At 31.1% G+C, this 13791-nt stretch overlaps 1 protein-coding gene across 1 annotated transcript; it reads right to left on the bottom strand.

Moving 5' to 3' along the window:
- Positions 1-1239: 1239 nt before the first annotated feature.
- Positions 1240-13655, bottom strand: LOC117114925 (ras-related protein Rab-2A). Its single transcript, XM_033258546.1, has 7 exons — positions 13515-13655; positions 11126-11197; positions 8005-8072; positions 5679-5761; positions 4796-4888; positions 4105-4285; positions 1240-3755 (listed from the first exon to the last, which is right to left on the bottom strand). Exons 1-7 carry the CDS (start codon positions 13558-13560, stop codon positions 3660-3662), a joined length of 639 nt encoding a protein of 212 aa, XP_033114437.1. The 5' UTR covers positions 13561-13655; the 3' UTR covers positions 1240-3659.
- Positions 13656-13791: the final 136 nt, after the last annotated feature.

Raw genomic sequence — 13791 nt, 5'->3', positions numbered from 1 at the left:
ATTCTATACAGGGGCGAATCCAGATGTCCGAAAAAGGGGGTGGGGGTGGCGAAAGGGCGACCGATCGTGAGACAACTCTACCTGTAGTAGGGGGTACAGGGTATGCCCCACGATTTTTTTGCTTTCCAGACGCCCGGCGATTAACAATTTTTTTTAAGGGGCGTGCGCGGGCCGGCAGCATTCCCCCACCCAATCCCCTGCTATCATCGGAAAAGGTCCACATTGTACTGAATTTAATGAATATTAACTTGTTATTTTTTAGAAATAAATATAAAAGGGAGTCTAAAATCTATATTTTAAACAGCAGTCTATGGTAATCGCATTGCAATGACAGTTTCAATTAATCCAACTTAAAGTATATTGTGCAAAACACAAATAATATAACTATAAATCTAATAAATATTTCACCTTCGTAATTTTATGTTTTTGTAACATCTCAATGTTATTTTCTGTAATAAAGATTAAAAAGGAGCCTTAAATCTTTACATTTTAGGACACAGAAAAATTTATTTAATTATCACTCTTTAAAAAAAAAAAAAAAAAGGTGATAAGGGGCCGGCAATTTTTTTTTTTTCAATCGGAACAATAGAATATTGCTTTTTAATGGTGAGGGAGGGACTGTTTTTATTTGGCAAGAATATTGTAAATATTGTATAAAAACACTTTTAATTTTAGTGTTTTTTTAGAGAAAATGTATTTCTAGTCACGAAATTGCATTGTTTTTTTAAGTTGTTTAAATAAATGATGCGGCAAATAAAAATTTTTTTATTCCCTGAACAATATTTCCCAAATTTGTAATGCAGGCTGGAGTGATAATCTAACAATTTTTCTATGTGCCAACAGCAATCTATCTTTTGGCCAGTATTTCACATACAGTAGTTGGTCCATCTTTGCACACCACTCTCCTTATCCCCACGGCAATCTTGGTTATGGCCCTGCTGGCCGTGTCCACTAGGAAAATGCCCAAAGCATTCTCCTGCAGCATGTACATGATGGATTTCATCACCATTTTGAAGGATTTTGAGGCAAAAAAGCCGGAGTGGTTTGGTTGATCAAAAACTGGGTTTCACTGAACTATATTACCCCTGGTTATGGGCCTCTGATAAATGTTTGTACTGTACTGTACTGTAGGCTTATATATATATATATATAATTTACTGCATTATTAAGTAATTGTTACATGTAGTTTAATTTGCATTAAAACTTGTACCCAGGAATGAATGCACACAAACAGCACAATTTTTTGGGGAAGGGGTAGACAATTTTAATAGACTTCACTATATAAAAAAAAAACCATCTCCATATAAGAACAAAAAAATGCAACATTTATTTTTTGAAACAATTGAGTATCATAGCATAGCAAGTATGTTAGCAGAAGTGTATTAATGAACATTCATTCATCAACCTATTTAACATGTCATTGCTATTGACAGTTTCAGTAATTTAACTTAAATTATATTGTGCAAAACACAAATAACGTAAGTATATAACAATGTATGGAAACATCTAATAAATCTTTCCCCTTCGTAAATTCTTTTTAATATGTTTTTGGTATCAATAACACATTTACACATAATCTCAGCAATATTACTATCAGTTTACACAGAGTGTTAAGTCACACAAATCAGGAACCAGTCACCTCGCCCCCTTGATAAGAGCGAGTTTGCTAGAGGGCGAGTTGACTCGAATCCCACAAACTTAACACCTTGAGGCGTAAATACAGGTATACATATAAGAACTTGAATAACATGAGTATAGGGCATTTGCAATACACATCACAGTTGTGAGATTAGCAAATAGAAGCAAAAATTCATGGCAATTAATACACTGTTTACAAATAATATGCAAAACAAAATTCACATTAATAAAAATTTTAATAATTGTTCTTTAACTTTGTAGCTAGGACCCACTTAAATATGGTTCACACAGGAGCAATATGTTGATGCAAATGCCAGCAACATTACTAGCAAAGTAGAATTGGCAGTGTGAACTAACCATTAATGTCAAAGTGAATGCACCACTACCGATGATTAATGTTAGTATTACGATTTAAAATGAAATATTAGTAAAAATTTCTTTATATTCTTTATTCGTTTGAAAAGTACAAATGTATTAAAATCCATTTGATTCGAACAATAAATTAAATACATGAAAGGGGGTTGTATTTCAACGGATACAAATAAGCAAGATATAATACTTGTGTCATACAGATAAAAACTTAAATCTATCTAAGAATATCTAAGAATATGTAACCCCTGGTAAATCAAAACCAAAATTGCACCATAATTTTCCAACTATAGAAGAAAATATAACCCCAAAAAAAAAAATTAATATATATAAAAAAAAACATTGGATGTGACACTATATAATGTCTATATGTTAATGTAGCAACTATTAAATCTAAATAATGTCGGGGTTGATACATAAGGCAAAACAGGATGGAGACAAACCTTAAACATGACTTCAATCAAACACTCCTCGTCTATAATATTTCGAGTGTACTAAGTAGATTCTCACTTTTGAATAAACATATAATATACCTAATGCATCAGTAAGTCAATAATAAACCTGCATTTGTTCTTAGTGTAATGCATGTATTGCAATGAATGTGATTCAATTTCGTACAGTGAAAACTCAATATAGTTTACCATCATTGCATGGAATACAACTATAATAATTGCTTACTGGTGCATACCACTCCTAGTTGTACACCACCTACATTTATTGCTGCACACCATTTGCAATTTAAGGGTTGAAACCACCTACACATACACAGGTGTAGACCAACGCAACTTCCAACACCTTTTCTTCAATATTGTTGTTTTCTGATATATTTGTCACAAATTGGCATTTCCATAATTAGAAAATGATTAATTACACCTTGGAATGCAAACAGCCTTAAAGGCATTAATACTAGGAAATCAATGCCACCAAGTTTTCATTAATGCTGGTTGTGTTCCATCATAACAATAATGACAACACTTGTTAAGAATTTGAAACCCACAAACAGTTCAGTATGCCATGCAGAAGGGGGAACATATGGGAGGAACTTACGCAAGTCCAGTATTTTCAAAACACATTTACAATGCCATTTAATAATAATAAATATCAAGCTCAAAACTGTACAATATCTCAGTACATAATCAATTCTAAACACTTACATTTTTCTTAAATTTCATATTTTTCCATTTATTATTTTAAGTTCATATTTGTCTATATTAACTGCACAATTATTGTATTTGTATTGTGATCGTCAGGAAACATTATTTATTAAGCATGCCAGGGTTTTAATGAAGTATTGTACTTGTATATTGGCTGTTCAATGGTTTACTCTACACTATATCAATCTAACCAAAACAAATTCTACCTACTACAGTGTGATGTTAGTCAATCATGATTTATATACGAGATCTGACTGCAGAAAGTCTTATATAAGAACACACAGATTATCTGAAATCAACAATATCCTAATTGTGGTATAAAGAAAACAGAAGCCTTGGTAAGAAGTTCCTTTTGGTTAGTTTAACACAACCGCATTTTAAGACCGCTATTCATGTATCATAGTTGAATATGCCATGTGTTTTCACCGACGATTCCTGGCAACACTGCTGCATGTTATTCAACGTCTCCAATAAGCCAGTAGACAAATGATGTTGAAACTAACAGCATCCACCACCGGATTGTTGTCCTCCACCGCCGGCAGGTAACGCTGGATTTGTAGGCGAATGCTGTGGTCCGAGTTTGATTCCGTTAGCCTACAAAAATAAAATGCCACAAAAATTTACAAAATTTTCAGTAATAATTACCAGTCAATATTTCAATGTTTCAGTTAAACATTCCTGAATTACACGAAATTAATTAGTTTATCGACTCATTGTTTATAAAGCATAAAATGAGTAACATGTCATATTTTGTTTATAGCCACTTCTCAGGCAATTGCCTTCTTCCTTTTGATTTTGTTCTTTTGTCTCATAAATACATTAATATACATGCTTTTTGTGTACTGCTATTTGTCTGCAACTGGAGGAAAATAAATGTCTTTTTTAACTGAACTGATTTGAATTGTGGAACATTATTAGTGCTACATCATTGGATCATCCATACCTCATTATTAATATCGAACACTCCTTCCTGGATTTTCTGGTAGATCTCCTTTGCTGTGTTGATAAAAGCCTCTTCAACATTGGCAGCCGTTTTTGCTGATGTCTCCATGAATATCAATCCATGTTCCCTAGCAAATGCTTCCCCTTCTTCCCTCTTCACATCCCGCCTGGCTTCCAAGTCACTAAGAGAAGGAACATTGGGATTTTAATTTGCTCATCTAAGCAGAAATGATTGGATATTCTATTGTGATTTTTACATATTCATTGATTTCATGTAGTTAAATGGAATTTTTAATTGACCTGTAGTTAAATAAAATTCTTTTAATAATGAAAGCATCTGTAAAGTGGATCTCACAGTGTTTAGTTTTATTAGGACAGTAGTCCAATTTTTTATATTTTTTTTTTATTTGGGACAATCTGTCAAATGTATATATATATATGCTATGTGATACCAATTTACTTCTTTTCATCTTTGAATCTGTAAATTTCTACAATGTGTTGTTTTATTAAAAAGGAATTGTTGTTTATGCTAACTGACAATCGTTGGCCTAGTTTAATACCAATGAAATCAATTCCAACTGCATTACAATAAAAATACTGCTATGTCCTTGACCGTTACTGAAATTACTGCACATAAAAATATTTATTTATAAATGAATAAGGTCCAGTTAATTGTAGAATGGTTGGATTACCTCTTGTTGCCAATTAGCATAATGACCATATTTGAGCTGGAATGTTGTCGTGCATCCTCTAACCAAGTCGTCAGGTGATTGAAAGTGTCTCTCCTGAATAATTCAACAAATTAAATATCATTAATCTTCATAAATGTCAAAACATACAGAATTTTCATACTTATCATTTAAGACTGTAGTATACATGACTGCATTTCTTTCTCTTCTTTTAACTTACAGTTTTCTCTCTCCTACTGTAGCTTTATCATTAACAATACAAACCAACTAATTTAAATTCAAAATGTATAATATAGTTCATTTTAATACATAAGGTCATATTTAGAAATAATGTTTCTAAATGCTAACTACTATGGATAGTCATACAGTCATTATTTTTGGTTTTAAAATTAGATTTCATCAGAAGGTGTATGATCCGTATGCTATCAAGATAAGGGATCAACTTTGTCTGGTTCAGGGATTGTCTCAAATGCCTCCAAGTTGTAAAAAATATTCTCTAGTCAAAAGTACTTTGAAGTCAAATTTCTTGTTTTATTCATTATCCATAAAATCAGAGCCTTAGGCTGAGTGAATATTCAAATAGATATTAAAAAGAAATTGACTATAATTCATAGCAATCATCAATCATCTTTTGAGAAGTATGCATGAATTTCATATATTATATAAAGTCCATTTTAACACCATATTTAGAGTACTGTACATGAGCCTGGTATTAAATAAAACTTTTATTTGACAAAAACATGCGACATGCCACAACACACTTTAAGTTCTAATTTTTATTTTTAATAATAACTTCTAATTCTGCATTCAAACATTGCATTTTATTATTCAGGTATATTAGCTAAACTCAGACAGGATATTTCAATGTTTGGAATAGTAAACCCACCTTGTTATGTCATAGACTAGCAAAGCACCCGCAGCTCCTCTGTAGTAAGACCTTGTGATAGAACGGAATGACTCCTGACCAGCCTAAAACCACATGACAATCCAAATTTTAAATCGATCAAAATAGATTATTATCTAAAAATCCTGACTTTAAATGCTCACAACATAAAAATACAGTACTATCAAGCAACAGCTGCTAATACTGATAATGCTAATTTCAATGCACAGCAGATGATGCGTAATGACTCTGTTAAAGCATGTTAACAAATTACTTCTAATATTCGTATAGAATTATATGATAAGCAGACATTAGCAGAATGCTGACTCAGTGAAGCTATGAAGTTTTTGAATACTGGCAATATAGGGACTACTATGTAAATGTTACATCTCTGATGACATCAAATAATTAGGATTGTTGCTTTATTCATTAAATAGTATGTCAACAGAATTTTTGAAAAATGTTCACACAGTGGCTACATTAGCTTAGGTTGACTAGCTAAGCAGGCATTCTCAAATGTGACCCAAGCTCACAAACAGGCTGTAAACTCGCACAGCACTGTATTGAGAAACAAGCCTCAATAGCCAGAACATGCCATAAAATATGAATTTCGTGTAAATTGGGTTTTTGTGTAATAAATAAAGTATAATTATTAATCTTACTATTCCTGAAGTTTGAGTTTAAAATTCAAACTGTAAAAGGCAAAATTTAGCCATTTTCAAATGGGAATTAGTGAAAATGAATAGGAAATTGCCAAAAGTAAAAGCATTTTTCTCAAAACTTGATTTAAGAAAGTTGAGAAATTATTCAAACGGTCATAACTTTGCTTCCAGACACCTGATTGAGTTCATTTAACTGTCATTTTAAAGTAAATGATATGTTCTATGCCATTATAACAAAAACTCATTTTGGCTTGAGGACGAGTTTACAGCCTGTTTGTGAGCTTGGGTCCCAAATGCTTAGTGCCTGCATACAATTAACTATAACAACTATGTACAGTAACTTTATTTCAAATTGGTAATACTATAGTCAAATTAACTATAGCAAAAACATAAGGAATTACTGTAGGAATCCTTTTTCAAAATTCAAAATTCAAAGCATGTGTTTGAGTAAAAGAAACATACCGGTATTTAAAAAGTTAAATATTAGCCACAATCAATCACTGTTTATACATTATCATTAAAAAAAAAATATATAAGGCTGGTAGTACAGTATGACCATGTGGGTACCTTGGCTAGGCCTATATCTTATGAAATGTACAGTTAACAATAACAGAAGTAACAGAGTAAATGTGAGGACTCGCCACAAATGAGTCTCATGGTTACAAATTCAAAAATTGAGTTTATATTATATTTGGGTAGATCATTATAAGCTTTCATTTGGTCTTTGAATGGCTTCCCTATTATAAGTAAATAAAGAGATGCGAGCATTTAAAGTTTAGGTGTATAAGAACCACGTTTTGAGAAAATCGGCCTCAAAGATAAACTAACCTGTACAAATAATATGACTAGAATTTTAAAATATGTGCAGAGAACACTGTTTTGGCAAGAAAATTCACTTACAAAGTATACAATCATAAAATATAAGTATCAAGTTATTCAAAAAACATTAAAATCAAAATTTTGTAAAAATGTTGATTTTGGCCTGTTTTGGTGAATATCTCAATATGATTTCACCAACGATGCGTCTCATTTCGTGGTGTGATCTCACAAAGGATCTCTCAAATATAAACGCCGCTCACCAATAAGTCAGTGCCTTAACAAATTCTAAGCAATGCTGTACTTACTGGGATATTTATATAGATTAGCATCATTTACCCATACACTGAAAATGTCTTTCATATTCTTAAATCATACTACATAGAGTACTGTATTATATTATTATTGTTTTGCTTGTTACTTGACTGTGAAAACATATTGTACTTTTTATATTAATTATAAAGCAATTTGTGTGCATTATGCACAAGAATCCACAATAAGGCCAGATATTGCTGAAGTACACAAATCAATAATTAATGGAATTATTAATATTATGAGCTGTAGGAACTCATTGCCATGGATACTGAATTAAAATATTTCTGAAATGTCTACGATAGACTAAATGTATGAATATGCAACCATCGTAAATAATTTGGCTTTAATCCAAAGGTCAGTATCAGCGTACCACAATCAGTTAGAATGCATAGTGTAATAACTGTAACCAGTTGCAATAATCAACACCATAGTATTAATTAGTAATACAGTTGAATGTACGCTTGATTAGAAGGGAACTGTGACATGTATAACTGGATGAGCATAGGTAATTGTTTGTTAAATGGAGTAATACTTACTGTATCCCAAATCTGTAGCTTGATTTGTTTCCCATCAATGTTTATCATTCGTGCACCAAATTCTACACCTGTTTGTAAAGAATATTTTTTAAATACATCGATGAGGATTAAGTACACACACTAATTCTAAATAGTTTGTCGGCAAATTTTCAGAATAAACAGAATAATTTAGTTTGGTTATTTTTCTGGCATTTAAGTAACATTTTTAAGCAATATTCTATAAATTTTATTGAAATACCAAATGATGAGATAATAAAATTATGTTTGAATGATTATTAAGCAATTTTATATGTATTATGTTTACAGTATGTTGCATTGTATAGTATCTACGGTAAAGTAACAACTAGGTCTGCAATAATTAGGCTATTCAAAAAAGGCTATTAGTGGGTATTATGCCGTACCACTCAACATGGTAAACAGGTTGGATGTGAATCTTACATGACTGACATGACACAATTATACTGTAGAATGTGCTGTATACTAGTAAATTCTGAAAACCACATTCACATTTAACTGCAAATTTTACTGTAATTTTACAAAGGCAAGGTCTCTATGCTCCACATATTGATTAATAAAAACATTTTAAGTTTGATAATTTGTAATGATAAAAAATAAATAATATTTTATGTCAGCTCAGTACAGCATATCAGCATTGCATTACTTTCACTGTTTTCAGTGCTTGAGTACGTCACATGATTCTGAGCATTCTTTAGTGAGAACAATAATTTCCCTTTTAAAGATCACATGAAACTCCAGGTCAGGCATCTAACAGAGGTCAGATGCTCTCTGCATTAACTACTATATGTAAAATTACTATTAACTTTCTTCTGATATTGATAATACAAATTATACATGTACTACATTACATCATTGTACATGAACTATACATTAGTTATGTTTTCTTTTTAGATACTGCTAAATTTTAATCATTCTCTAGTTGATAACTGATCTACAGAACCACACAAATATTTAATTCTGTTGGGAATCATCTTCCATGAATATAATACACTAAGAATTTTGTATTTCACTGTATTCAGTAACATTAACACTTGCATGTCTACATGAAGACATTTGTTAAATGATTTTCATTGTAGAATGAACTATGTCAAAGCCTAAATTTTAATGTCTTTCATAAAATGTTATTAATCATATCTTAATGAACCTGTATAAACTGCCATGGCTTTAGGCTAAGGTACTGGAGCGATACTCAGGAAGCACCACACCAGCACTCCCAATAGGAGGTAATAGGAACATTGTCTGTAAAGATGGTAAACCAACAACAGGATAAAAAAACTCCCTATAAGCCACTGTATTCTCCCTTCTTGCCAATAAAATATGTACAATACTGTCTAATAAGTATTAGATACTGACTGTGTATTATTGATTTCAGGTACTAAACACTAAAGCGTCCTACCTAATAAACATACACTTCAAATGTTTTTAAAGGTTTAGCATTTCAAATTATATTTATAATCAATGTTAATCAGTCAATTAGAGAAAATCAAATTAAACTTTATTTTTTTGTTTTAATCTGATGACTTTGGTCATGTTCATCAGCCACAATTTAATTTCCATGTTTAGAAATATCCCCTGCCTGTATTCTACAGTAAGGACTATCCACTTTTTCACATACAAAGACATGCTAGGTTGAAGGGGGAAACAATGCACATTACTCCTTGATAGTCTCATAATGACATCAATCGTATTACTGTATGTTGTCTTTTACCATTTCAGAGGAAATTTTATTTTTGTACTTTTTTCACAATAATGAACAAAATAGATGGATGGCACATAGAGGAATATTAAAACTTGTACATTTTTTAGATATTACTGAAAATTAAAATTGAATTTTACTGTTTCATTTAGTAAAATGATGATCAGTTTCTAAATGTGTAATCCTTTGCACCTGAATAGTCCACACAGTATAAACACACTTGTCTACAGTCTAATTTCATTATTATTATTTAATATTCACTGAGAAATAAACTCCTAGTACTACAAAATAGGGCAGCAAAAATAATAACTCGAAAGTCCAGATACGATTCCAGTTCACAGGCACCAAGAGACTTAAATTGGCCAAATGTAGAAAAAAAAACAGTATAATGAAGCTGTAACAATTTTTAAGATAATGAATAATTTACCAACATCCTACTTAAGAAACCGGTTTCATGAACGTGAACATGAAACAAGGTCAAATGACATTTTACGCTTACATCTGGAATAACCTAAATAATTTAAATAATTTTGCAACTACTGCTCCTAATATTTATACTTTTAAAAGACTAATTTATATAACTGACAGGATTAAATATTTTAAATAATGAACAAAAAACTTTAAACTGTTCTACATTGTCATGCCATTAATTTTTAGTCTTTATAATGTTAAAATTTTACTTTTCTTTCCTCAGTATGTATTTCAATATGTATGTATGTGTTTTTTATATTTAATTTAAGTTTCTTCATTTCATTTTTATCTTTTTGCAAAAATGGCCTTGTGAAAAACACCAATATGGTGATACAGTACAAGTTTTCTCTGTTTTAAATTAAAGTTGTTATTATTATTATTATTATTATTATTATTATTATTATTATTGTAGTATTTAAGTAATGAATACACATACTGTACTATTAAGTTCATTAATATAAATTAATCTAATGATGTTGAATACATTTAATTAAAAATACCCATCATAAATTCAATATATTCTTCTATTAATATTATCCAATACAAAAAATATTTACAATGATAAAAAATTCTATTTTAGATAAGAGGTTAAAAAAATGCTTCATAATTATCATTTTAATTCTATTAATATATTTTTTCATTTATACTTTAAAAATTTATAGTTTTGCAAATGACCAAATCTCAAGACAAACATTACAAACGCTAAATTATGCTTGTGTGTGTGAAATTCATAATGCATGGCTAGGCCTGAATAATCCCAAAATTGCTAGTCTCATTATGAGATGAACAAAAGCAAGGGCAGCAGAAGTACATTGTTAGATAACGAGTAAGCTAATTTGTAGGCTATCATCAGCTGCCAGTCTTCACACAGGGCTTTTGACACACACACTCTATACTGCACCAAATGTTTCTAGTTTTTAGGGTTTTTTTTCTCACCTATTGTTAGATCATGGACTGGCTGAAATCTCTTGTCTGTGAACTGTAGTAGTAGACATGACTTGCCAACACCTGTAGTGCCAAAAAGAAAAGAAAAAGGCAACATTAATGACAAATAAATGTACAAGGTTGGGTGGGTGTCACAGTCATTATGACGAATAAACAAGAAAGCAATGGAGCTTATAAAAAGGGACCAGTGAGAATGGCCCTGGGGAAAATGCAAATTGCTACCTTTTCTGAATTTTGATTTTTTTGTATTTTAAATAAAAAATTAAAATTAAAAGGAAAAGAAAAGAAAAGTTTTTTAAATTTTTATGATGCCTGCCTCTGCCTTGAAATCTCCAAAACTAAGATATTTCTCCCTAATTACATAAACTTATTATACATGGCCTACAAAAATGTTCAAAATTTACCAAATGCATTAATTTGCTACAAAAATGCATTAATAGGCTCAATTATATTTTTACATTGATTAATATAAACAGAACAATGTTGTTGGGAACCACATAAATGTAAAACATTGAAGTTTTAACCATCCCATTACTACACTTTTCATATTTAAAAATAAAGTTTTACTTTTATGTTCTCCTCCATCTAGATGTTTTGGCAAAACCATTTGCTAAATAAGAAAAACATTCTTTTTCGGCCCTCCTCTGATGAAGATCTTTAAGAAAATAAATTTGCGGAACAAGGTACAGTAAAAAAAAAAAGTCTCGTCTGACAGTGATATATGGCCTAAAGTTCAAAGTTCACCAAATGCATTAATTGCTACAAAAATGTGTAATACAGTATACTTTACTATATATTTTTTATATGTACTGATTAACAAAAAAACAATGATGTTGGGAACCAGCTTAATGGAGGAGAACATAAAAGTAAAACTTTATTTTTAAATATAAAAAGTGTAGTAATGGGATGGTTGAAACTTCAATGCTTTACATTAAAAAGGTACAGTAAAAAAAAAGTCTCGTCTGACAGTAATATGTGGCCTAACGTTCAAAGTTTACCAAATGAATTAATTGCTACAAAAATGTGTAATACAGTATATTTTACTATATATTTTTTATATGTATTGATTAATAAAAAAAAACAATGATGTTGGGAACCAGCTTAATAATTAACATTCTACTGAATTTGATAGTTTGTCAATAATGTGAACTTCAGTAGTACTGGTACTGTACTAGTTCAGAAATTGTTTTGGTTTGACAGATGTTTAAATGACTTTGACTAAATTGTATATTTTACTTTATTGTGTGATTTACATAAACTGCACTCACTTTTAAATATCTATTATTGCCAGAATTATGTAAAATTGTTGTCTTTTATGCAAGATTGTTCTTGATGATCACTGTTTTATGAGTCTATATTTACAACTTGTACTGTTAGCCTGGGTCTGAATTTTTATCTCATTCTCTGTAATAACATTTTTAAAACATAAATAAGCCTTATAATATACTTTAACCAATTAAGAAAAAGTGAGAAAAAGAATCCCAGTAAAACATGGTGTCGCCGTATTTTGAAAGTTGGATGTATCAGTATTTCTGTTTTATGAAGTGGTTTAATAAGCATGCTTGTATGTAGTACTATAGTGTTGTTTTAAACATGTACAGTATAGCCTTGAAATTGGTTAATTGAATATTCCCTGCAGCTCAGACTACAGGCTACAGCACTTCTCATTCACTGAGTTACGGGTTTATTAATGTGTTCTGTGTTTACAACAAAAAAAAGTATTTTAATACCATTTTGTCCTTCTTGACCTGCCAACTTGATTCTTGTTTTTCTGTGCTTGCCTGACTTACAAGTGTATATATAAATATATGCTCACTGTTCAGTACTAGTAGTAGGCCCCAGCCAGGCCTAGAGCCTAACTAAGGAGACCTACCTAGGCTAGCTAACAAGAACAGCTTACGGCCTAACCCTCTCTATCTACATAGGCCTAGAGCCTATCTGGTCCTGTAGGCCTACCTAGGCATAGGGAGGCTAGGATAACTAAAAACTAGGCCTAGGCCTCCTAGTAGTAGTTAGGCCTAAATAAACAAAAATGCCAGCATATTTTGGAAAATTATTATTAGTTTTCAAATAAATCCAAATCCGCCACAGATTTCTACTTAATCAGTATGCAAACAGTGTATATTTAGATTAGCTTCTTGCATGTATGTTCCGTGCGCTTAGGTAGGTGTCAACTAGAAAGCGTAAATGCTAGGCTAGCCTAAAAAACGACAGGCAATCGGTTCACGATGCTAAGAAGGCGTAGCTCATCCATTCGAGGCAAGTGAACGATGATGAGTTCATGTGACAGGCTTAGAAAAATGGTAATAAACAACCTAGTTTTTATCTACAATTTACGAAAAAATGTCTGCTGAAATATGAAGTGTGCATCTTTCCTTACCTGTGTCCCCAATAATGATATATTTAAATAGATACGCGTACGACATTTTAGGTACTTTTTAAAATAAGAATCCTTAATCCTCCTCGAAAAATCCACGTACGAAAAGTCTCTCTCCTCTTATCTGAATATGACGTCATACTAGATTTGCATTGTGGGTACTTTATAAAGTACAAACTAAAGCCCATGGATGGAAAAAGTATATAAAGCTTTTGTTAATTTTTTTATTGTCACATATTCTACTCTACATGTTCATGTGGTCATATATTATATAAAAAGC

The sequence above is a fragment of the Anneissia japonica genome, unplaced genomic scaffold (genome assembly GCF_011630105.1).
Source record: "Anneissia japonica isolate Jap-2015-1 unplaced genomic scaffold, ASM1163010v1 scaffold288189_len579620_cov203, whole genome shotgun sequence".
In the NCBI taxonomy this organism is placed as follows: domain Eukaryota; kingdom Metazoa; phylum Echinodermata; class Crinoidea; order Comatulida; family Comatulidae; genus Anneissia; species Anneissia japonica.
This window is presented reverse-complemented; position numbering and strand designations above follow the sequence as displayed.